Source organism: Pogona vitticeps, chromosome 1 (assembly GCF_051106095.1).
Source record: "Pogona vitticeps strain Pit_001003342236 chromosome 1, PviZW2.1, whole genome shotgun sequence".
Taxonomy (NCBI): Eukaryota; Metazoa; Chordata; class Lepidosauria; order Squamata; family Agamidae; genus Pogona; species Pogona vitticeps.
In genome coordinates, this window is record NC_135783.1 from 251,360,973 (window position 1) to 251,388,009 (window position 27,037).

The window sequence follows — 27,037 nt, forward strand, 5'->3', positions numbered from 1 at the left end:
ATATTAGTTTATAAAGTAAAGTAATTTAAGTTCTGATGTATAAATGATGTCACAGATACGCCACATATATAGTGGCACAACAAAACCATAAAAAGAGCTGCTTTGGATGAGGCAACAAGCATCTGTAGTCTAACATTCTGTTCCTAAAGTAGCCAACCAGATTCTGATGGGAGAAGGCTCACAGGTAGAACATAAAGGCAACAATATCCTCTTCCTTATAGCCCCTGTAACTGGTATTCAGATGCATGTTGCCTCTGATTTTGGAGGCAAATTATACAACTGTTATTACTAGAAGTTAGGGACAGTCTCATCCTCTACACAGGAGAACACATAGCTGACTGTATGCACCTTTACCTCTCTTGTTTTCCTTTGTTTAATTATTTCTAGTCCCCAGAAAGAGTGGAAAATGTCCTAGCCTCATATGCTGTTGCTTACTAGTGAGCAGAGCAAAGGCAGAAGACAGAATATGTTGCATGCATGCACATTTGTAGAAACCTTTGAACATGTCATTGCAAAGGCATTGCAAAAAGACTTTGAACAATACTTATTTCCATAGCTTGTTTACAGTCAAATGGAATACATCAGAAAAGCCACACCCCAATAATTTCTGACAATATGGATAAAAGAGCCCCAGAGTTTCATCAGTTTTTGAGAGCTGGTTGAAAATGGCTTCCAACGACTGTAATAATTTTCAGAGGGTGTCAGGTGTATATTAACAAACTTTCATCACAGGGTTCCAATTTATTTCGGGGGGGTGGGTGGGAACCCTCTGCCACTGGTTCATGGCAGTGAAACCATGAATACATACTCCCATTTGGCAGCAAATGGAAATGCTACCAGGCAGCTTTAGCTGCAGCCTCTTCCACGGCTTGAAGGAAGCTTCTCTCTCTCTCTCTTTCTCTCTCTCTCTCTCTCTCTCTCTCTCTCTCTGTGTGTGTGTGTGTGTGTGTGTGTGTGTGTGTGTGTGTTTTGGTTTGTTTATTTAAAGAAGGGGATGTTGAAAAGAGGCAAAACACTATGCAACTTCCTGTTGAAATAGTAAGCCAAACAAAATTAACACATTTTCAGCCATTCTGAAAACTGTCAACAGTATCCATTCCTCAAAGGGCACAAATGGTCCTACAAAAGTATGTTTGCATATTCATGGTGGTGGTGGGAAGTAATTTGGCACTTGCAGATATAAGATACGTGTGTTCCATATTATATTATTTACTGGTACTATGTGTCAGTACTTCTAAAATGTGGGAACAGTGTATGTCAACTCTACTTTTTCTGCTCTGATTTTATTTTAATGATGACAGAATAAAACGACACGGTGGGTACAGAGTGAAAAATGCTAATAAGCAATCTACTGCTCAAAATTACTTGAGCTCAGCCAGCCGTACAAACAAATATTTCCCCCCTTGCTGCTGCTACTAAATTGATTCAGAAGATTACAGCTTCCAAAGGCTCTTACTATGCTATCCACCTCAAAAGAAAAACTGTGTGGCTTACAGATTATATTAAGGGAAGGAATATATTTGAAGGCTAGGAATTTTCAGGAAAACTCTAAGTGTCCCAGCACCATCTGGCTGGATGAAAGATAAGACAAGGCACTCAGTCTTGCTGATGGTGAAAGAGTTACTTCAGGTGCAGTCATGGACTAGTCATAAGTAACTGCATTTATTCCATTCTGTTTTTCAAAAGCTTCTCAAGATTTTTTTTTTTTTAAAAAATTGCTAAATGGCAATGAAACCTGCTGTTGAAGGAAGTCATCCCTCCCCACAGACTTCACAAATAATACTGATCACAACATCAAAGTAAATTCAGGGTAGGCAGAAATAAGATGGAATCTTCCTGACTAGGTGTAAAGTCAACACAGAGTCAGTATTTAACATGCCAGATCAGGGACAGAACCAGGATGGAATCTTGTGCATCTGAGTAGAACTAGCATGCTACCTAGCAAGTTATGAGCAACCCTTGGTATAATTAATTAATTAATTAATTAATTAATTAATTAATTAATTAATTAATTAATTAATTAATTAATTTATTTATTTATTTATTTATTTATTTATTTATTTATTTATTTATTTATTTATTTATTAATTAAATTTATACCCCGCCCCTCTAGACCATGTCTACTCGGGGCGGCTAATGTAGAATCTATTGGATTTTTCTTGCTTCTATTGAATGATTTTACAAGATAGAACAATAAAATCTTGGCTGGCTAATAACCTTTTGTAAAAAGCTGAGGGAAAGAAGCACTGAGACCAGGAGAGGTGACTTGAGGTGGGAGACACATCTTTTATACAACAACATAGATTCCAAACCACTGTCCTTTAATTTAAGAAATCACCATACATTAATCTTTGCATTAATCAACAGTTTTAATGTAATATTTTAAAACGTATTATAATCTTGTCTGTCTTGATTGCATGAGATAATGTGTCCTTTTTGAAGCATGAAGTGTTGATTTATGAACAGAAAAGTAGCACTCTTGAGTTGCACCAAAAGGAGCACAGGGCAAGCAAAAGCAAAAGAGTCACGATACAGTATATCATGCATATTCCCTGTTTGATGAACGCAAGAGTTTCCTTTTATCCCAACCTCCTTTCTTCTTTTCCTTTGACTGAGAGGGTTTATTTTAGCCATCATCAAATAAATGTGTTTTTTCTGCAGGAAATCACATCTTGCCACAGTTAACATCCAAACAATATCACATATATAACTAAATCTTCATCAGGATCTGTTTTGGCAGAAGAGGTGTTATAGACTTTGTCCAGTACAACTTTCACTTCATTTTTATATTATATTAGCAAATTCAGTCTGCCTTTCGTGAATCAAGATATGTTTTTCCGAATGCAAGTGAAAGCTGCTTTGAGCCCCTTCAGATGCTCAAAGCAGGCTTTGAAAAACATGGATTCTAAACATGACAAAGGCATGTTTAGAATCAGATACATAGGCATTAAATACACAGATGTTACTAGCAATTGGGGGAGGGAAATTAGTTGAAGGAAAATTTTGGATTATCCAATAGTGTGTTAGTAAGTCTTACTGAACCTAGAAGACTAACACATTTACTGTTAGGAAATTTCATGAATTAAAATCCTCTAGTATCCAAACACATGGTACTACAGGCCTCTTTACTATTTTTGGTAAAAGAGACTTACATGGCAACTCTTCAGGAAATTATTGTTCATTTGCGAGTAAACACTGAGTTTCTGAGAACAAGATCAGAAATAGTACTAAGAAAATAATATGTAAATAGCACTAATAGCTTTAGGACTTCACAGCTATTAAAAGAAAACCTGGGTCCTAATTTACAAAATTATGATAAATCAGTATCTTAAGTATAATGATTTTGTCTCTCATGATTTTTGCAATTTGCTAGAAAGTTCAGTGGGTGGGAAAAGAAAAAAAATCTTGAGACATTTTGCAAAAATGTACACAACGTAAACAGAACACACCTGATAAATCACAGCTTTCAATTCGCTTAAGATCAGCATCCACCCAAAAGAGTTTCCCAAGCTTATTGTCAATCACTAGGGCAACAGGACGGAGTAAGCCAGTAGTGAAAAGCACCTCGCGTTCTGTCCCATCCAAAGCAGCACGTTCTATCTTTGGGGCTCGTTCTTGCATATTGGTGAAATACATATATCTGGTAACAAACACAAAACAATCACTGGCTCAGTCAACAGTTTTGGGAAATGATGTTAACATCCCTAATGTTCTCCTTCTGAACTGTGGCTGTTCCCAAGCAGGACTTTATGGCTCAGCTTTCCAAAGACTGAACAGCCAATAATATCTTGCACCTTGGAGATCCTCTAGGAAGGGGAATTCTACAATTAGTATGTTTGCTGACAAATTAAAATAAATACGCAAGTAAATATAGGATATGGAAGAAGCACTCCTCATGGCCTCCAGAGCCAGGATCTCTGCGAACATGCATCAGGTGACAGGATAGCCCAGTCAAATTAGGTCTTCAGTCTGAATAACTTTCTTTTAACAATAAATATAAATATACTCCTCTATGGACTAGGACTTAAGATATACATCCTAATAAAGAATCAAAAGGATCTGACATTTTAAAGCTGAAAGATATCTCTACCTAGCTAGCAGCATGACAACAGCCAGATTACTTTGAGTTTCCCAAAGTAAAATGCAGGACAAAATGTTGAACTAAATTAAAGGCAACTTTAAAAAGTTCCATATAACTTAGACACTCTCATCAAATCCTTAAAGAATAGAATAAAATAAAACAATCCTTACCCTCGCTCAGCATTTACTACTATGGCCCTTGGTTTGTCATGATCTCCTCGCAGTACAACTCCAATCTGCTCTCCATTAAGTCTGTGAACATTGATTGTATTTGTTGCCTCACAAGTCCAGTACAAAGTATGACTGAAAATATCAATGCTCAGATCATGTGGCTGCTTTTCTGGATTCTGGCTTTGGTTAGGGGTACCCATGATTGTGAAAGGCTACAAGGAGAAGATGGGGGTGGAGAGACACAGTAAAATATTAACAACAACAACAAAAATAAACCATGGGAGATGGATGATCATCAACATAACAGAATATCAAACAAAGAAATTTAGCAGCATAATACTCTGCATGACTACACTTAAGTTAAATTCCACTGGCTGAAATCCATCATAAACTGGAGTAGGCCTACTGAATTAATGGGGATTTTGGTGAGTCAATATCGGTGTAAGTTCTACTGATTCAATGGGCTTATTCCAGTTGCAACTTACTATTGAATTTCAGCCAATGAGTCCAACTGGACTTATTCTTAGTCAAGAGCACAAAATTACAGCCTGAGTTGTCAGTTAAAAAACAGTTCTTCATCCATATGGTGGACCAGGCAATGTCTCAGGTGATGCACTGTCTAAGTAACGAACTGATAACTGTAAATTTTAACAACTGATATACCTTAGAACTGCAGAGCTAGAAGAAACTCCATGAATCACCAAGCCCAGCTCCTGTCTAGGTTTATGTTGTTTAGGTCAGATGTTTGTTTAAAAAATTTATTAAAAAACAAAACACAGCCCCTGTCAAGGAGGCACAGCGAGGATTCAAACTCCCAACTGCTGTCTCCACAGCCAGATACATAAACCACTGAGCTATCCAGCATGAGCATGAGCAACTAATTTATACACAGAAAAATGCAATGAACATATTAGAAATATACTTTTATTCACCTGTTAGTTCATTTTATTCGGTTCAAGTATGGTTTGAAAATATTTCATGCAAAAGCCAAACTATTTTCTAATTACATCATAAGATTTAGATAAAAACCTCTCTATCATGTTAGGAAAAGGCAATAACATGATATTTGGTGATAATACCGATGTTCAAAAAAACACTAATTAACAGAATTAATTGGAATATGAGGTAGCAAAATCACCAACCAATTAAAACAACAACTCTAGATAACTAAAATGCCCCAAGGAGGCACTTCTTCAAACACTGAAGCTCTCTGGCCCGTGCTATGCAAGGAGCCAGTGTCAAACAAGTATTCTTCCAAATCAATTTGCACCTAGCGAGGGCCACTAATAGGAAGTCATTTGGCAATTAACGCCTGGCAGGCATCGTCAAAGAGTAAGCCTGACACTACAAGGCCTTGTTTTTTTCTAAATGCTGTACTTGTTTATAAAATATGGAATTGCAGGAATATGCTTCTGAGTTTATTAAAGAGAGAGAAAGCACAACGGAAATATTTGTCATCCCCCACAAAAGAGGCTGGTTGCAGTATCATTCATTCCAGTGCAAAGTATGGAAAAAGGTACAAGGAACAGCCATACTGGCAGGTCAAATAGCTGCTGGTTTGCCAATGCAAGCTTAATGAAGAGTCCTTATAGCTAGAGTTGTAACAGGATTGTGTACTGTCCTCTCCGAGTTATTTCTTACAAAAAAATTTTTTTCCTGCAACATGTTTAAAAACCAATTGACTGCATTGCTTGTAACTGCTTGTTACTTCTTTATTACTTAAAAACAATGCTTCATACGAGCACAGATGGCCAAACAGGCTGTCCTTCACTCAGACCATTGGCCAGCAGTGGGTATAAGAATTGCATAAAACCTGAAGAATTCCACGCAAAATGCTTTAAAATGACCTTAAAATGTAACTATGAAAAGTATCCAGAAAGTGACACAACACTTCGTCTTGTTTTCCTTGTTTCTTTTTTGTTTGTCTGATAACTTATTAACATATTACAAAAAAACTTGTTACAGGTGAGCATGCTGTTTGTGACACGTTACTCCCAATTTCTGCCCCTCCCTAAAATAGACCCCCTCAACTCCCCTCTCTGATGTAATCATGTTTTAAAATCTTACAGCAGTATGGATGCTATCTTATAATTGAAAGCTAACAAGGTTTCCCTTCTCTGGGAGGATACGAAACCAGAAAGAAGTTCCTATGCAATACAGAAGTGATACTTCTGCAGGGTGGAAAGACAGGGCACTTCTGTATCTGAAGTCATCGGCACCAGCTATATTCCCTAGTATTTTGTATGCTTTCACTCGCTGTACCAATTCAGAAAAGGTGTGAAAGGTTTTCTTTTTTTAATGTTAAAAACATCAAAAAGCTTTTCCCCTCCCCCTTCTACTTGCCTCATATCGGATGCCATTTTAGCAAGCCCCAATTTGTGTAACATAAACTTAAGCAGAAAGCAGGCACGGGCAGTTAATCTTAAGGCTACAACCACACATTCAGAGTATGGAAAAATGCAAGCAAGAAAATGAAAAGGCATGGGCATCCCTGTCTCTTTGCATGTAAGGAGATTGAGATAAGAAGCTCCTTTTCAGAGTTTGCAACAATCTGAAGTTTCCCATTTCATCCAAATATAGGAAACCGTTCTGGTTTCTATATTCCCCTATTTGGACAAAATGAAAGAGTGAATTTTGTTGCAAGCTGCAAATGGAAACTTCTTATTGCATTTCTTCTTGTTGTACATTAAAGGGATAAAGTCCACATGTTCAAAGCATTTTCTTGAGTCCCAATCTGGCATTAAGGCTGACACTATGAATGATGAAGTTCTAAATGGTGTACATATTAAAATTCAGACTGATTAAGTCAGTGTTGCTTCTTCTAATATCAGACTCGATGTTGGTGCCTCGCAAGTTTAGAAAGAAAACAGGGCTAGCAAAATGAAAGGGTCTATAAGAAAAATACAAATTAAAAAAAAAAGCAAAGAAGTCTGATGAAACTTTAGGAATCAAGACATACAGAAGATTACTAGAGAGAGGATGGCATGAATAAGAGAAGGAGAGGCTATCAATCAATCTATAGCTGATTGCTATGTAGTCACAGAGTGTTTAGATTTTAGCTGAAATGAGAAACAAGAATGAAGATGGAGGCACTCTGTGAGAAGAACTGGCCAGCTGTCAGCTTACAACAAGCATATGAGTTCGGGCACTTTAAAAAAAGGTTGATGGGTGGATTACCACAAAGTTTAAAAACTTTTTATCAGCCTGAACTATAAACCAATGTTCTGGGAAGAAAGAACTGTGGGAAAAGGCACCTTTTCCAATTCTCCCTCTCAATAAATGTGTGCTATCCTACTATAAAATTCTCCTCTGGAGCTAGCAGCCTCGGTCACAGCAAGAGAAGGCTTCGACAGCCAGGGTGAGGGTGAGAGGAGAGAAAAGTTCTGCTGGATCCTTTCTCCATATCTCAAACTCCCACCCACTCAACCCAAGAGGCTTGCACAGCACTCTGAGGTTCCTTCTCCTGGTCTGTCAGAATGCAGAAACAGAAACATACCTCTTAAGAATATAGATAATCCTACAACATGTTGTAGGTCCAATTTGTATAACATACTTTTAACAAAACAAAATATCAGCAACGTATGTAGGTTTGACAGACACCTACATACATTATGATTTTTTTAAAAAAAGACTTACCTGGGTGCCATCATCTTTAGCTCTTTTTATAATATTTTGCCGTCCATCTACCCAATAGATTAGTTTATCCAAGGGATCATAATCAATAGCCTTTACATTTCTTAGACCATGAACAGGAAGGATGATATCTGGACTCTGCTGATCATCTGGTATCATCCGGCTTATTGCAGACTTCTGACTAAACAGCAAGAAGCTGCTCGGTGCTAAAAGAATACAGAGACCCAAAACATCACCATAGTTAAGAATATTGCTAAAATATTTTTTTCAAAGCAATCCTAAACATGTCTACACAAAAATCCTGCATATTTCAAAGATAATTTCCCCAGGAAGGCAGGTGCATGACTGCAGACTTGTGGAAGGTGAAGAGAAAAATAGAAGGGCCAAGAATGCAGCCCTCTCTCTCTCTCTCTCTCTCTCTCTCTCTCTCTCTCTCTCACTCACTCACTCACTCACTCACAGAGGCAAAATGTTTCAGAAAAATACGACTTAAACACAGTTACTGGTAAGTAACCCTAGAATCCAGGTATTATAAACCTGAAGAGATCACAAGGGACACCTTGTCCAACCTTCTGTTGATGCCAGAGGGAAAGAAAAGGAAAACAACAGCTGCTTCTCCTTCTCACTTTTCTTTCTACCATCAACTGCTCTGCTATGGACAGAGGCAAGGAGGAGGAAGAGAAGCTGCAGAGCTGAAAAAAGGTGGAGAAACTTCACTAGGTTGTAGGCCTCAACAGATGCTGAATGAGGCTAAGCACTGACAACAGCTCTGCATATATTGCTATATTAACCAACCAAGAAATTTTCCAAAAAAAGAGAGTATTCCCTAGGTTTACCACAGTGTCTTAGGTTGCAAACTTTTCTGCGCTGAAAAATTAAAAAATATTCCCATTCTATAGGCAAATCTTTAACAAAAGAAATATTAAAATGTGCCACCATTACATTGGTCAGAGAATCCCCTAAAACCTTAAGATTAAGGTTTAAATTCTGACCCCCTTTGAACGAATTGCTTAGCTTGTATAAGCCACCCTTGTCTCCAAATGCTGGAGCTGAAGTTATTACAAAGTACAATGTCAGGTTTCTGGAAACCTCCGAAATGCATAACAGCTGTGATTAAGTCGTAAGACATTACAGTCTGGTTAGCAAAGCTATGTTACAGTAAAATTAGTTCTCTATGTCTAAACAATATCAGCCACAAGCCTAAAACCTCCAACAGTTTTCTTTAGAATAATAATAATAAAAAAACACCACTATGCTACACATAGAAACTAACAAAAATACAGAAAGCTTCTAACTCATGGATGGAGAATGTGTGGCCTTCCAGCTGCTCTTGGACTGAAACACTCATCAACCCAGACTACTCAGTGGAAGTTACAGTCCAAAACAATTGGAGAGCAATTGTAATGCAATTTCATTTCTGTATATGGAAATGTGTGCCTCAAGAGTTTAGATCATGTTCCTCTTCACGTGTGTTCTGGCAGCATTGGGAGATTTTTTTAAAAAAAGTATTTCATTTTGTTCCTCTTTAAGTGTTGGCTTTAAGTTTCTGGGTCCTATTTTTAAATGGTGCCTGTAGTCCTGAATTCTACTGGTATATATTTACTTGTTTAGTGATGGCATTATCGTTTCATTTTTGTGTTGCTTTTTACACTTCCGTGGCTGTTGTGCATGTCAAATTTTGAAGAGGAAAAGCTGGATGTAAATTTTTGTAAAAATGAAACAACCATTTTGAATATGAAGATGAGAGGAAATAGTGTGCAAAGGGGAAAAAAAAGGAACTTTACTTACTAGGCTATCCTGGCCAGACACTCATTGTGTGAGCAGGCAGAAAAGGACTTAGACCTATCTGATTGCCTGCAGGGTTCTGAGGAATATAGAAAAGGAAATTCTGGGAAACTATCACTATAAACCCTCCAGAATCTTACAGCCAACATAACCAATGACTGTGCTGGCTGTGAATTATAGTTTGAGAAAGTAACTTGTCCAAGCTCCTGATGATCTCTGGTGCTGGAAAAGGCCTCACCAACTCTTTTGCAGCAGAAACAGCGCGCGCGCACACACACACACACACACACACACACACACACACACACACACACACACACACACGGTTTCCTACTCTCCTATTCTGCTGCTCTCCATGAATAGGGCCTTTGGAGGAGGGAACTGGAACAAAAACAGTAGGAGTGCAGATTCCCAGGATAGTATGCTCTCCAACTACCTGGTTGCTTGGTATCTGCTGGGAAGTGGTTCTTGATCACTTCCAGAGTCCTACTCCACCCCCATCACTCTACAGAAGAGATCTCCTAGGAGTTAAAATGCACATTATAATCAATGAATTGTTAAAAAAAAAAAGATAACAACGTACAACTGCAGTTCCGGCTGATGGGATCCAAGGTGTAATGAGATGCACAGCCACATATATAACTATTTGGTATGGCCAGGCACAACTGTCCACAGTGCCCATTGTTTTGCACACATTCATTAAAGCCATCCTGTCGTGATGAATGGAAAACCAATATATCCATCACAAAATCGAGACGTCCCTGAATTAGTGTTCGGTTCCTTCCATTTGTCTTGTCGGCTCGTTCAATACTGTGAAGATTCCAATCTGTCCAGTAGATGAAGTCACTGTACTGAGTTAGCCCAAAGGGATGAGGTAGATCGTCTGCGATTATCTCCCTCTCTTGCCCTGAAAAACATGGCACACATCATGAATACACATGGTAACACAAACCTGAGAGCTTCCAATTATTTAAAAAAAAGTTAATTGCAGAGAATAAACTACATTTGTGTGTCTTTCGAATATATTAGGTCTAATGGAATGACAAGATGATACCAAATTGTTTCTAGTAATTTTAGCCACCCTTGATATGGGTCACCTATTCAGTTCTCCTCTGCACTATACATTTCTTTTTAGGGAATTTAACACAGTATCACATGGACTGCACATTTCAAAATAACAGTTTTAGATTAGGCTGGAAACCCACTGCAAGGACTGATCAAACTCAGAAAAATACAGGATTTTTCTTTGAGTATCACTGATAAATGCCTCAAAAAAGAGGAACAAATCATAAAAGAACACTAAAGGTTCTCTCTCTACCATACCACAATTTATTTGTCGCTGCAAATGTTGTTAGGCCATTTTGAGGGAGACTACACAGCCCCAGGTGTTTGACGCCACTTCAGCTGTCCATTCTAAAGAACAATGAATATCTGCAATTCAGTGAGGTACTTAGATTTCTTTGACAGTATGGCTGTACTTTTTCATGTTTTGAGATTCCAATACCCAGAATTCTCCCAATAATTTCCAGGCAGAAATCTGGGAGTTGGAGCCCACAAACACAAAATCCACAAATTTCTAGATTTTGCCACCCCACCCCCACCCCCACCCTGAGAGAAAGGTTTTTGACTTGTTTATCTACAGTGCTGTTGTGCTTCTGGACTTTGTCTTCTATTGCTAGCTGTTGTTTTTTTTTAAACTGTTCCAGTTGCTTCCTGGGAGAAGCTGTTCTTTGGGAGGTGCCCTCTATAGGGTCTACTGAACAGAGAGACTATGACACCCAGACTCCTCTGCACCCAAAAGACCGGGCCCTGCTAGTCAGTCACATGATGATGGAGGTGGCTGACTCACACAAGCAAGTCCAACTGGAATTCAGTGTGTTTGCTGGTCATTATCTATTAATTCTAATACAATGGCTCTCCCAGCTTTTAGTACCTTTTATCCAACCAATCAGTCTTTTAAAGAACCTACATCCTACCATGTGAGACAATATAATTCCTTTTTTCCTTCAGGAAAACATTTATAAGTTTCACAAGCATTTTCTTATTATTTCTACCATTAACATTTGGAAAGAAGATGACAGGGTGTGTGGAGAAACACTGTGTGCCCACAGCTACTAACGGAATGCCCAAAGATCACAGATGGACCAGAGTTCGTAGTAGACAGCATACCACACTGCAGTAAAACTTGGGGACTAGGAGAAGAAATTCTTAGTAACTTTGTCCCATATGGACTGCTTGCACGTCCCATAGGCTGTACACGTATCACTGCATGAAAACCAATAGTCTAATATACACAGTCTATAGAAAAATGACAGCCAAATGCTGGAATTCCTGGAATTCCCAGATCAAGAGTATTCTGTCATTTAATTGCATCAGACTTGTTGCACATCACATCTGAGACGTTCCAAAGACATGCTACCTAGCATATTGGATGACTCAATCATGCTTGTGTCCAGGTCAGTCCAATAGAGCCTTTGATCTTCGTAATCAATAGTAAGATCATTTGCACGTCCCACTTTATCCACGAGGGTGATGCTGTTAGTTCCATCCATGTATGCCCGAACTATCTTTGGTTTGCCTCCCCACTCAGTCCAGTACATATACCTGCAGTTAAAAATGAAAAAAGATTAAAAAAATGAACAATTATTTACTGCTGAAGCTAAATCTAGCCTGTGTCCTTCACGTTTTTAACATGATCCCAGCACATAAATCGATGACAGCAAATGATAATATTAGTGATACAGTGGTGCCTCGCATAGCGAAGTTAATCCGTTCCGGATTAACCTTCGCTATAGCAAAACATCGCTAAACAGAATTTAAAAAGCCATAGAAACGCATTGAACAAAGTTCAATGCGTTCCTATGGCTTGAAAACTCACCGTTAAGCGAGGTTCTGCCATAGTGCCGCCATTTTCGCGCCCTCAGTAAGCGAGGGCAGGGCGTGAAAATGCGGCGCGGACCTTCTGGCGGCCATTTTGGAACCGCCGATCAGCTGTTCTCCCCCGCTTCGTTATGCGATATTCGCTAAGCGAATCGCTTAGCGAATATCGCAAAGCGAAAAATCGCCATAGGGGCCATCGCTGAGCGAATGCTCCAGCGATGGCCCAGAGTGCCTCGTTAAGCGATTTCATCGCTCAGCGAGGCGCTCATTAAGCGAGGCACCACTGTATTTTATAATGGTGGTTTTGTAATATTGGTATCATAATAACCACATTTAGGTCCTTAATAATAACAATCCATTTTTCTCCTTTACTCTATTGATTATTTAGACAAAAGCATTTTATTCTTCAGTTACTATTTTAAAACTCTATGAGTTTAGGGTGGAGAAAAGTTCATTCAGCATAATTGTTAGTCACCATACTTATCCCACATCCATCTGATAGGACTAGCACAGCCACAAGGCTGCTTGTTACCCATCCCTGCTTTAGAACTTCAGATACATGCCAGTCTTTTTGATACTAACATTTCAGGATCAATATAAACATGATAGCCAGATCTACATAGCATACACATGTATATATAACTGACAATCTATTATCTTAAGGATCATATTTTCTCACGTGAATTTGCCCGTGTATTAAGATCTTTCTCATAGGCTTTCCTGGGTACCCCTGCCACCAAATGCAAAGTGATGAGCTGAGCAAGTATAGCATTAAGAGAGTGATAGAGGAAGAGGTTACTGTCAGTAGAGGGAGTCAGGTTTGGAATTCCCTCTTAATATTTTCTTAACACCCTGCTTGACATCCTTTTAATACCATGTGAAAAGTGAGTTCAAATTTCCTAGGTCTTTTAGATTTCGCTTTTATGTCTTCTTGTGCCACTATTTCATGTTGTGCTATACGTTCGTAATTTTGCTGTTTCATTGTCTGTATTATTTATGTGATTTTTAATCTTTACTCTAAGTCAGTGGTCCCCAACCTTGGGCCTCCAGATGCTCTTGGACTACAACTCCCAGAAGCCTTCACCACCACCTCTGCTGGCCAGGATTTCTGGGAGTTGAAGTCCAAGAACATCTGGAGGCCCAAGGTTGGGGACCACTGCTCTAAGACACTATGAGAATTCCTTTTGGATCAAAGAGATTAAAATACAGAAATCTATAAATAAATATTACTATATTCTCATTGTATCTAGGAGTGCCAGAGTATGAAAATTTCATCCACATTCAGTAACAGCAAAAAGTAGAATGAAACCCAGGATGAACCAAGTTTTACATAACATGAAAGCTTATTAAATAAAATAGAAAACAGAAAACAAATGGATAGATACTATGAAGGCTATAAATATATTTAGAAGCATTTCACTCACCCACACCTGGATTTTCTATCTAAACATTCAAATAAACATTCAAATTCAAAAGCTCATCCTAAACATTTAAGATATATGGCAGTATAATGTTTATAAATCACTTTCATGTTCCCTGATTAGATTAGGAAGTTGTATAGCTTAACTAAATAAGGAATGTAAAAAAATTAAAATTATGCATCCAGCAAGCTGTGCAGACTTATTGCCAAAAAGGACACTTGGCTTGATTTTGTTCCAGAAAAGCTGAAAGAGAAGCTTACATATTTTGATTGGGAAAGAATCAAGGTAGTTAGACAGTGCAGCTTTGGACAGAGTCCTCCTATAATGCCAAAAACAAACAAACAAACAAACAAAAACCTGGTATCAATACTCAGTGGGTAGTGGGGGAAGAAACTCCATATTTGGATCCCGTGTCTAAACCAGCATGGAACTGTGACTGGGGGAAATTCAAGACTGGTTACTACCCAATTTCCCCCAAAATAAGACCTAACCTGAAAACAAGCCCTAGTACGATTTTTCAGGATGCTCGCAATATAAGCCCTACCACAGTCAAACCTACAGTTCAATGCATTCCAATGGGGGAGAAAAAAATTCACCAAAAATTAACGAAGACTCAGAACAAAGCCAAATTAAGTTTGCACAGGTTTTGCAAGGTGCACTAACTACCCCAAGCATTTAAAACCGTTTTTGAACATTGTAAGACACTTTAAAAATAGTGAAAACGGACATTGTTAAGTGAAACAGGGGGACCTAAACTGTCATCACTAAGCGAGGCAAGGTCCCGAACATTGCTATGCGAAATTTCCCCATAGGAAACATAGCTAAACAGAGTGCAAATTCACTCAAAAAAACTCATCGCTAAGCAAATACATTGTTAAATGAGGCAATTGCTAAGCGAGGCACCACTGTATATACAATTCAGAACCAGATTACCAGGTTAAAGAACATCTCTTAAGAACAACCTCAACCTACTATCTTGACCACCGTTAAGTATAAAGGAATGCCCTGTTACCTCTGCCACAGACTGCAAGTTTCTGCTTGGTGGTGACACAAAGGTAAGCTTTGTCTTTGGTGGAACGTATCCTATGGGTCACCCCCTATGGTACATCATATTCAAACATCAGCATGTTTTAAGGGTTTCTTTGAAATACCTTTTAATTTCAGCTTCCACTACTCATTAGCTGCTTTGAACTCCCTAATATTATATTAACATGTTTCGTTGGATTAGTTTATTATTTTATAAAGTTAGCACAAGCTGCTACAGAATCTATTTCCAGTATTTAGTACAATTTCTATGCTAAACCCACTCCTTGTGACTGATACCATGAAACTCTGCTGAACAATTTCTCCTTACCCTTTAGATGGGTCGAGGGCTAGAGATCTTGGGTTGTCCAGATCCTTCCACACAAGGACTTGACGGTACAGCCCATCCAGGCGTGCCACTTCGATTCTATTAGTGCCGGTATCTGCCCAATAAAGATTCTTTCCCATCCAGTCTACAGCCATTCCTTCCGGATAATCCAATCCAAACTCAATCACATGCTCAACTGCACTTCCGTTCATGAAAGCCCTGCTGATCGTCTATGAAACAGGGTTTTTGAAATACCATATAAGTACTATGACATTAAGTAATAACTTTTGGTCATTATGTCCTACTCAGGAGGAAATTACAGTACTACTAAACACAAAGCACACAATTTCAAACAGACATTGTCATTATTGTACCATATGTCAGGCAGCACTCATGTTCATCTGCATATTCTTGTAGGATAATTTACAAAATACTTATGGGCGTTAATTTCAGTGTATACATGAATTAAAAGTATTGTGTTCATCTAAGAGCATGTGTATACAAGAGGGAGATAGAGAAAAAGAGGGGTGCACTTGTGTTTTATTTTATACAATTTTAAATGCAACTCATTTATTTCTATACCACTGCTACACAAGCAGTGTAATGAAACTAAGTACTGTATGTACAATAGGCTGGGGAAACAATGTGCTCAGTTAAAGTCTCTTGAATACCTTTAGACTAATATCTGTCCAGTAAATCCTGTTATCAGACACATCAAAATCTAGCGCCGAAGCTTCTTTGACACCAGTAAGCGGGATAGCTACGTCATTATTATTTGTTTCCAGAGAAATCCTATGAATGGCTGCTCGGCTGGTAAAGACAAGAAAAGCTTCTGGAATGATACAGGTCTTCATATCACTAAGTAACTCCAATCCAATGGGACAGGCACATCGGCACTCCTGAGGTGTGAAGAAGCACAAGTGGCTGCAGCCTCCATTGTTCTCAGCACATGGATTTGAACCTGGGGAGGAAAAAGTTATTTGAAGTGAGAGGAAAATGTGACTAGAATGAAGCCAGATGTACCATAGTTATAAGTAGTGCAGGCAAGGGTTGGGAGAACCTAAATGCCTAAATAGGCTGAAAAATAGATTGTATCCTATTTCATTAAATTGTATTTGAGTCTAATCGATGAAAACTAACTACAGCATTTCCCCCATGGATTTATTTCACTCCTGTTTAAAAGTGGAAGACCTCAGTTCAAATATTCAGGTAACAGTGAATTTGCTAGGTAGCCTTAAGCAATCCACTAATAACCAGCTCCAGCCTCTTACTTGCAGTACTGGGGATAGTATTCAGCCACCTCACAGAACAGCCATATATAGACAATGGACACCAAGCACTTTTGAATATTAAGAATAGAAATATTGGTTATTACAATTGAAGAGGGCCAGCATGGTGCAGTGGACAGTGACAGACTAGGATTCGGAAAACATGGGTTCACATCGATCAAGGAAACTCAGTGGGGTATGTGTAGCACCAGTAAAACCATCCTTTAAATATCTCACATACTTTGAAAACCCGATTAGGTTGCTGTAAGTCAGATGTAATTGACAGCACATAATACACAAAACACTACAACTTGAAGTTCACCCTGAAAGCTGATGACCTATGGTTAAAATACAGCCAACAGTATTAAAAGAGGCTAGTAATATTTTTATTTTACTCTATGGTGGTTCAACCATTTGCTATTTCTAGCATAGCAGGCGAACCACTTCAGATGGCAAATGTGCTCTAGCTTCTAACACTTTAATTTCCAATCTTCACTAGCCTGATAAAGTAATTCTTCACATAGCTTCCCTATCACCCCACTGTATATCTCTGCACCAAAATTATTAGTGTGGGTTAGATGTTGAAAAAATAGTCCACAGTTTGAAGTACCAAAGTTTTTTAGATCAACAACAGGATCCCAAACCTTGGAGACTTGTGTGACAGGTTTTTAAACTTAATTGGTGTGACCCTTCCTACATCCAATTAAAAGGCGAAAGATTTATACGATCTGAAGAGAAACCAGAGTACATCCAGCAAACATACAGGTCAGCAAATTATGGCTAGCAATTGCACAGCAGAGACAGAATGTCTGGATCTTGAAAAAAAATCCCAACTGCAGGTTTTGTTTAAAAATCCCTGAAGGAAGCATCAAGAAGTGAGGGAGAGGCTAGTGGGAAATGTTGATATATGAAAAGATGCTTCTATTGAATTCAATGAAAACCTCTTGTCTTATATGAGCTGTTTTATATTTAAGAAGAGTATGTTCACATAGGCACGGTGGTTCAGGTCTCTGCTCATGACCTGAACTTGATCCCAACTGATTCAGGTAGCTGGCTCAAGGTTGACTCAGCCTTCCATTCTTCTGAGGTTGGTAAAATGAGTACCCAGCTTGCTGGGTAGCAATGTTGTTGACTGCATAATTATGTTGTAAACCATGCAGAGCATGTTTTAGCACTGGAGGAAGAATATAAATCAAAACAACTTAATGCTGCAGTTTGTGAACCAAGGTTCTGGGTCCTTTCCCTCTAAGATGCCTACAATTTTGAGAAAAGCTTCTTCTTGTTGTTGTTTAGTCATTAAGTCTTGTCCAACTCTTCATGACCCTATGGATTAGAGCAGTGGTTCTAAACCTTGGGTTACTCAGGTGTTTTTGAACTGCAACTCCCAGAAACCCCAGCCAGCACAGCTGGTGGTGAAGGCTTCTTGGAGTTGCAGTCCAAAAACACCTGAGTAACCCAAGGTTAAGAACCACTGGACTACAGCATGCCAAAGCCCTCCTGTCTTCCACTGCCTCTCGGAGTTTGATCAAATTCATGTTGGTAGCTTTTATGAGATTGTCCAGCCATTTCATCCTCTGTCATCCCCTTCTCCTCTTGCCTTCACACTTTCCCAACATCAGGGTCTTTTCCAAGGAGTCTTCTCTTCTCATGAGATGGCCAAAGTACTGGAGCCTCAGCTTCAGGATCTGTCCTTCCAGTGAGCACTCAGGGTTGATTTCCTTCAGAACGGATAGGATTGATCTCCTTGCAGTCCAGGGGACTCTCAAGAGCCTCCTCCAGCACCACAATTCAAAAGCATCAATTCTTCGGCAGTCAGCTTTCTTTATGGTCCAGCTCTCAGTTCCGTACATCACTACAGGGAAAACCATAGCTTTGACTATGCGGACCTTTGTTGGCAAGGTGGTGTCTCTGCTTTTTAAAATGCTGTCTAGGTTTGTCATCGCTTTCCTCCCAAGAAGCAGGCGTCTTTTAATTTTGTGGCTGCTGTCACCATCTGCAGTGATCATGGAGCCCAAGAAAGTGAAGTCTGTCACTGCCTCCATATCTTCCCCTTCTATTTGCCAGGAGGCGATGGGACCAGTTGCTATGATCTTAGTTTTTTTGATGTTGAGCTTCAGACGTTTTTTTTTTTTCTTTTGCACTCTCCTCTTTGACCCTCATTAAGAGGTTCTTCAATTCCTTCTCACTTTCTGCCATCAGAGTGGGATCATCTGCATATCTGAGGTGGCTGATATTTCTTCTGGCAACCTTAATTCCGGCTTAGGATTCTTCCAGTCCAGCCTTTCGCATGATGTATTCTGCATATAAGTGAAATAAGCCGGGGGACAATATACAGCCTTGTCGTACTCCTTTCCCAATTTTGAACTAATCAGTTGTTCCATATCCAGTTCTAACCGTTGCTTCCTGTCCCACATACAGAAGTGCCTCAATTTACGAACGTCACAACTTACGACCATTTCAAGTTACGAACAGCTCCAGACGCAAAATTTTGCTTCAACTTGCAGATGGAGCTTCAAGTTATGATAAAAAAAGGCAGGAAAAAAAGGCAGAAAATTCAAATTGCTAACCATTGGTAGGCGAAGAGACTGCTTCTTTATAGCTCTTTCACCCCAAAGATTAGAGTGAGTGCAATCAGAGGAGGCTTCGGACTACCTGGTAAGGTAAGTTAAGGTGCTGCCTTCTGCTTTTTAAAAACTGTTCTGGGTGGGTTTTGCAGCGTGGTTTTGGGCTAGGGATTGTGTTTCTGTGCTGTGATGGGTCTTGGGCGTTTGTTTTTTGGTATTTTCCCCCTATTTCCAATAGGTCTTGGGGGGGGTTGTTTGTTTTTTTGTATTTCCCCCTTCCATATCCAATTGGTCTTGGGGGGTTTGTTTGGTATTTTCCCCCCATTTCCAATGGTTCTTGGGGGGGGGTTGTTTGCTTTTTTGGGGGTTCCCCCCATTTCCAATGTGTCTTACATGCTTCACTTGCTTTCTGTTTTGCTTTTCCCCCAATTTCCAATGTGTCTTGCATGCTTCGCTTGCTTTCTGCTTTGCTTTTCCCCCATTTCCGATGTGTCTTGCATGCTTCCCTTGCTTTTCTCTCCCCCCCCCCCCCTCTTTGGTCGGAACGGTTTAACTGCATTTCCGATCAGTCTTGCAGTGGTTTTTTGTGTGTGTGGGGTTTTTTGGTGATTTTTTTCTTTGGCTGGAATAGATTAATTGCATTTCAATGGGAAATGGTGCTTTGGCTTATGACCATTTTGAGTTATGACCATCTTCCGGAACTGATTAGGTTTGTAAGTTGAGGCACCACTGTATAGATTTCTCAGGAGATAGATAAGGTGGTCAGGTACTCCTATTTCTTTAAGGACTTGCCATAGTTTGCTGTGGTACATACAGTCCACAAAAGCTTTTGTGTAGTCAATGGAGCAGAATTAGATGTTTTCCAGCACATATTAACAATTTGGTCTCTAGTTCCTCTTCCCCTTTGAAATCTAGCTTGTACTGCTGAGAGTTCTCGGTCCACATACTGCTGAAGCCTACCTTGTAGGATTTTGAACATAACCTTGCTAGCATGTGAAATGAGCGCAACTGTACACTAGTTGGAGCATTCTTTGGCACTGCCCTTCTTTGGGATTGGGATATAGACTGATCTTTTCCAGTCCTCTGGCCACTGCTGAGTTTTCCAAACTTGCTGGCACATTGAGTGTAGCACCTTAACAGTGTCATCTTTTAAGATTTTAAATCATTCAGCTGGAATGACATCACGTCCACTGGCCTTGTTGTTAGTCATGCTTTCTAAGGCCTACTTGACTTCAGTCTCCAGGATGTATGGCTCAAGGTCAGCAGCCACATTATCTGGGTTGTTTGGGGCATCCAAATCTTTCTGGTATAATTCCTTTGTGTATTTTTGCCACCTCTTCTTGATGTGCTCTGTTTCTGTTAGGTCCTTACCATTTTTGTCCTTTCTTCTATGGGATTCTTGCCCACAATAGTAGATATGATAATCGTCTAAATTGAATTTGCTCTTTCCTGTCCATTTTAGTTCACTGATGCCCAGGATGCCAACGTTTATTCTTACCATCTCCTGTTTGAGCACATCCAGCTTACCCAGGTTCATAGATCTTACATTCCAGGTTCCTATGCAGTATTTTTCTTTGCAGCATCGGACTTTCCTTTCACTTCCACTCATGTCCGCAGCTGAGCATCCTTTCAGCTTTGGCCCAACCAATTAATTATCTCTGGAGCTACTTGTTCTTGTCCTCCGCTCTTCCTCAGTAGTATGTTGGACGCCTTCCAACCTGAGCAGCTCATCTTCCAGCATCATATCTTTTAGCCTTTAGTTTCTGTCCATGGAGTTTTCTTGGAAAGATACTGGAGTGGCTTGCTAGTTCCTGCTCCAGGTGGATCGCGTTTAGTCAGAACTCTCCACTATGACCTGTCCGGCACAGCCCATAGCTTCTCTGAATGACTCAAGCCCCTGTGCTACGGCAAGGCAGCAATCTGTGAAAAGCTTCTAGTTATCACAAATGTACTTTACTCACAGAGCCACCATAGTTAGAGAAAGCAAGAATACCAGTGACCTATATAGAAAGGTTCACATAGCACAGGGGTTAAAAGCAGGATTAGCTTTCGTAGAGGAGGTAATGTGATAGAGAAAAAGCAGTGTGAATTGCTTAATACCCCACTTAAGGAGGGAAATAGTGCTTTCACAGATGCACGAATTTGGGAGAAACACGAGTTCAGTTGAGTCAAGTTAGTGGGCAAGCTTTCATCTATGCAATGCCCTTCCTTCTATCTGCAGACATGAAGAATACAAATTATTGCTCTTTTCAGACATCATAATTAAACTGAAAGCCTCTCTAGAGGTAAAATAGGTCAAAAGAGCATAATAGATAGGCAGCTAATAATGTGTCTCTTATGCATTAAGGGCCTCAAAAGGTATTAGAAGTGGGTATATTTGTGGGCTGTTCAATAAATCTCTGAATATCGCACCTGTTTTTTGCTTGCAGGAACACATAATACACAACACATTTTATCTCTTAAAATAATCTAAGGAAAACAGAAATCAGAAAACAACAGCATTATCAAAACCCATCTCAGAAAAATCAGATGAGACTAATACCACCCAAGCATCACCAACTATCCAGACAGACTCGGCCAGGTGCCCTTGGTACCAATGCGTCACCTATCCAAAGAGTATTAGTAGCGAGGATGCAAAGGTGAAGTTTAACAGGTTGTGAGAGAGCCTTCTTCCTCCTGATGCCAGGGAAAACCCCTTGGCAACTAAAATTAGTGCTCTCTTGCAAACCCACACATTGCTTAGAACATGCACTTGGATGGATGAACAGGCCTGACACTTGTTACCTATCACCCAGTTAACTGTCATTTGGAGGGGTCAGAGTAAAGGCAAATATAAGCTTGTTCATTTTCTTCCAAGTTGGCTGCAGATAGAAATGGCCCAGGGTCTGTGAAAATGCTCCTTCTGACGTTTCAGGTTTACCCTTCTCTGAGACCATAGGATGCCCCTGGCAGATTAGGGGACTATTGAGAAGAACTGGTGCCACCTTGAGATTTCTGAAGACAGAGCTGAATTTTCTACATTACAGATAATGAAGATGCAGGGAGAGTTTTGATTACTCTAAGTCAGGCCAAGTAAGTTTCCGCTGCTATTCAGGAGCTCATTAAACACTAATGATCAGGCATGACCAACGTACATCTTCCAGGTGTTACACAACTGCTACTCCCAACATTATGTCTACCTTAGACAGGACTGGTGAAAGTTGCAGTCTGTTTGACCGGCTGCACTTTGAATGCCCTCCCTGGTTCTAAATACTGGCCACTACCGTTATAAGAGATTTCACCAACAGTTGCATTGCAAAAAAATAAGATGGAAAAAAGTATGAATAAACCATACATTGTCTTCACTTACCAACCACTTTAGTGACACTTGCTGCTTTGAGGCCCATCAGGTCTGGCAACTGATCGATGATAATGTCCCTACTTGCCCTTATTTTGTGAACTCTTTCAATGCTTCGCCTCTGCCAGTCTGTCCAGTAGATGTAGTCACCAAGCAAAGTGAATCCAAATATGTGTGGCAGTTTATCTTCTATCAGAGTTTTTCTCATGGTTCCATCTAGATTTATTACCTGTAGAAGAAATGAAAAAAAAAAAACACATCCACTTGCAATAAATCATCAGATCATACCACATTAAAAACCACTTGCTGGATCACACCAAGAACCAGGTAGCCCAGCATTCACCTTCCAACTGCAACCAGTCAAATTCCCTTATAAAGGGTTCCCAGCCATGTAGCATTCAAAGATTGTGCTGTATTTGGACCTGGACCTGCTGTACACTTAGCTAATAAGAGCAGCTAGGACACCAGTGCATTTCACTGACTTATCATTAAATGATTAACTATTCCAAAAGTTGATATCTTAATTTTCTTCTTGGGAAAAAAAACCCAGTCTAAATATTGACTAAGCAATCAAAAGAGTAAACATAATAATAAAAATTTAAAATAAAACAAATAAAACATAAATATTAGCCAAATACAAGATGTAGGAACACAAGAAGCTGAAATCCTGTTGCTCAGCCTACGCACGAGTTGTGTGCACCTCAAAAACACCTTTAATCATCAGAGATTGACTTTTAGTCAACTACGACTTGCTACTGATTATGACACAACAGGATTTGAGCCACAAAGTGTGCTCAAAACTATAGCCACAGTCAAAGAGCTGAGAGCACAAAGTGCTGCCTATTCTCTCATCTGCTACACTTATTGCAACAAACACCACTATCTTCTTCTTAGATGTCTATGGTTACAATCGTTGGAACTACTGAACAACTGGAATGTTAATAAACCTGCCATAACATATCAGCAGCTGAGCCAATGGCTACAGAGTTTCTGCTGTCCTGGCCAAAAACAAGACATTTTTTTTAAAAAAAAATCAGTCCATGTTTACCTCCAGTCTACTGAGTTCAGAGTATCTTAAAACAAAACAAAACACAAAGTACATTTCTACAAATATATCTTCCTCTGCTTGATTTTGACTGTTCTTTCAAAATAATTTCTTTATTGATTGCCAATAAGGAATTATCTTACACCATCAGCTGCTGTCAAGACTATACAATATGTATGTGTTGGGCTACTTTGTAAAACTGTACAAAAACAGCAGCAGAGGTGAAGTAGCCGGTGCCACGTTTTCATCAAATACGATATAAGGAATCTGTTAATAATACTCTGAAACCACATGTCACAGTAGAGATATACTAGAACACTTTCAGTATATTAAATCCATATTAAATTTCAATCTTACTGAGACACTTTTTCAAGGTGCACCCAATTAAGACACCACACCAAAATTTTTGAAAATATTATGACACAAAATACAAACCCAAAGGAGAGATGATAAAATGCATGTTCTTTGAGGTGATATGGAAGGTTTATTAACATTCCAGCTGCTCAGATGTTTCTATGCTAGGTAGGCTGATGGAAGCTCCAGTTCAACGACTTCAAAAAACACATGCTCTCTACTCCCAACCCTACAGATAATCAATTGACACAGGAATTGTAAAATGTGAATGCATTTTTATTTGGAATCATGGGACTTGAGCCAACCATGTACCAAACAACCTTGTCAGCCTGTTTCTCCAGACAACTAATAATTCCTTCTATGTAAGCAGCCCGACAATTTCATCATGGAATTTGTCCTGTGGTATGTTAGGCACTTGTCGATAAGTAAATACTGGGATCTTAAAAATGTAATATTTTAAACGCAAAATGCAAGGTCAACTGGAAAAACATGTATAAAAATATACGGTTGATGGGAAATGGAGAAACAGAAGCATACCGCTGTGGAAAGACCTCTATTCAGACTCAGGGCAGTTCTACTGTGGTATTGCATCAGGTTCTATCTTGTCCATTAATCTATTCAAGACCTACTAAATTCTACACTGAGCTAGGCAATTTGTGGCCAACTCTCCAGATGTTCTTTGAATGCGACGTCCTCCAGCCCATGACAGAAGAGGTAATGGTAAAAAGTGCAGGACAAGGCAGTCTTAATATCAGAAGCTGCAAAGTGAGGTGACATCAATCTGCTCATGACACCTCTTTCATCCAACCTCATTAGCACCGTGGCCTGACTTCAGCACCAAGATTCTCAGTTTGGAAGAGTTCAGCTGGAAATGGTTCATCTACGTGGCTTCAGAGGTGGTATCTAGCTTCTTCTAGATGGAGTTTGTCGTTCTTCTGAGAGATCAGGCGCACACATTATGAACATGCTAATACAGCTGTCCTACCTTTCGCACCATGTGAAGCAATGACACCATAAGGAAAGCCTCATAAGTCAATGAGTTGTACAATAACAATAATCTTTAGCAGCCTAAGTGGCTTCTGTGAAACAAAGAATATCCCATTCTCTATCAAGCACTACAGGGGCATCCCTTGTAATTCTCCTGCCCACACTAGTAACATATTTCTTTGACATAAGTTTATTCTATAACTTAAATTTATATATTGTGTCTCTACAACTATTTATTACCAAATACTGTACATACTCTGCTTTTTGGCCCCTCTCCCATGCTCACAGCCTTCTAGGCACTCAGTTCAGCTAGCAACGTATAAACACAAAATAAAAGCTAATTTTTTTAAAAGGCAAAAGCAGGCCAATTTCCTGTTCTGAAAGCAACCAGCCATATATGCGTCTGAGAAGCCTATAGTACCCTGCCTCCTACAACTCCTCCTCAGAAACTATTAAACACAGCAATACCAAAAAAAGCATGAGTAGAAATACTAAATAAAAGCAAGTTTCAAAATTCCCTGACCAAAAGCAGCAGAATAGCAAGTAATCTTAGCAAATCAAATGCCTGCCTACTTTTACAGCATCTTACAGAAGGAGCCACCTCTGAAGATGGTTCATCTACAGTAGGGACATGGTACAACATCATACATTACTGACTGAGACAGGATATACAGAGCACACCATGCCAGTCATATAATAGCTGCCCTAGCTCTCAGTCCACTTCCAGGCGTAATTTTAAATAACAGTCTTAACCTATAAAGCCCTACATCACTTGGGATATGAGCACCTCAAGGGCATCTTGTTCCCACAAGGATTTATCCAGAAGTTAAGTTGGATCTTTAAGGTCCCTCTACCCTCCAAAGCAGGAGTGGGCAAGGTGTTGCTTCTCAAATGTTCTTATGTTGGCTCGGTTGATGGGACTGACAGTCCAACAAGATCGAGAGTGGCTCATTTTGCTCTTCTTGAATCTAAAGAAAGATTAATCATGACGAAAAGCAAGACCTTTTTCAGCAGTGTCCTCCATTACATTATTCACTCCAATGAATGGACTGCCTAGCACATGATGTACCGTCACTGCTGCCTCTAATAGAACCAGTGGGAGTCTCCTGCAGGGTACTGGTTAATCTAGTTTTTATTACGTAAGGTGTTTTCAACAGTCAGTTGTTGAGATAGCCAGGGAGAGGCACTTGTCCCTTGGCAGCAGTCACTTCAGTACAGTACTGGCCCCAGTTCCCCATCACAGAAGTCTTGGTAATAAACAAGTCAAATCCAGGACCTGGAGCCTTTTAAGAAGGATCGGTTAAGGCAAACTGGCTGTAAGCAACGGTGGTCATCTCACTCTTTGGATTGCTTCCTCGTCCTCTCTAGCTGTCACTTGCACCACCAGCAGCTCAAATTATACAGGGGTCGGCACCATGGGTCCCACTGTGCATCTTACGTAGGTACCAGGGAGCTACAGGTGCAGGAGTTGGATCTGATGCTGATGCGAGTGCCACCCTTGTTCCCCGGCCTTTGCCTCTTGACACTGGCACACTGGGCTGGAGTGGATACGGTCCCTCATCCCGGGCCTCTACTTCTGAACACTGAGCCCCAGGCGTCTTCCTCCTCTGCTGATCCCCAAACCCAAAGAAAGAACCCAGCCTTCCTCCTCACCCTCCTTTAATCCCCCATCATGCATGCATCTTATGCTCTCAGGTGCTGCTTATCTCCCTCCCTCCCTATAGACACCTGTGCTTCCCTCCTTCTTGTCTTCTATGGATCGCAGAAGGGCTGTTCTGCTCAACCTATCTGGTGCCGATAATGTCCTCCTCTTGCATGGACAAGGCAAACTGATAACTGTCCAGGGTTCTGGATATATCTCTCGAAAGTCCCAGTGAGTACAGTCAATGCCCCCAAGTTGGACATTGTGCTCTAGCAGATTTGGCAGGTACCAGACCATTTATCTCTGGCTTACTATTACTTTTATTTAATCTTCAGATTTTTTTTTAACTAGAACCCTTTCTGTCTGGTAAAGACTTCTTGTCTGTTTAATTTTGAAATTTATTTGCTCACCCCTATCCCTCAGACTATCCTTTTTGGCTTCAAGTACTACTGAATGCAAATCCTTAAGGACATCTGACTGGATTCAAATTCTTAAGCACAGCCCAGATTAAGCTTAGCC

General features: G+C 39.8%; 1 protein-coding gene across 1 annotated transcript in view; it reads right to left on the reverse strand.

Moving 5' to 3' along the window:
- LRP5 (LDL receptor related protein 5) overlaps positions 1–27,037 on the reverse strand; it is a 153,233-nt gene that overhangs the window by 18,716 nt on the left and 107,480 nt on the right. The window contains exons 8-15 of the mRNA XM_020784181.3: positions 22,503–22,719; positions 15,993–16,282; positions 15,325–15,551; positions 12,089–12,273; positions 10,253–10,576; positions 7,888–8,090; positions 4,252–4,463; positions 3,450–3,640 (exon numbers count right to left, since the gene is read on the reverse strand). Of these exons, the coding sequence (XP_020639840.3) occupies positions 3,450–3,640; positions 4,252–4,463; positions 7,888–8,090; positions 10,253–10,576; positions 12,089–12,273; positions 15,325–15,551; positions 15,993–16,282; positions 22,503–22,719 (1,849 nt within the window). The remainder of the gene's footprint in view (positions 1–3,449; positions 3,641–4,251; positions 4,464–7,887; positions 8,091–10,252; positions 10,577–12,088; positions 12,274–15,324; positions 15,552–15,992; positions 16,283–22,502; positions 22,720–27,037) is intronic.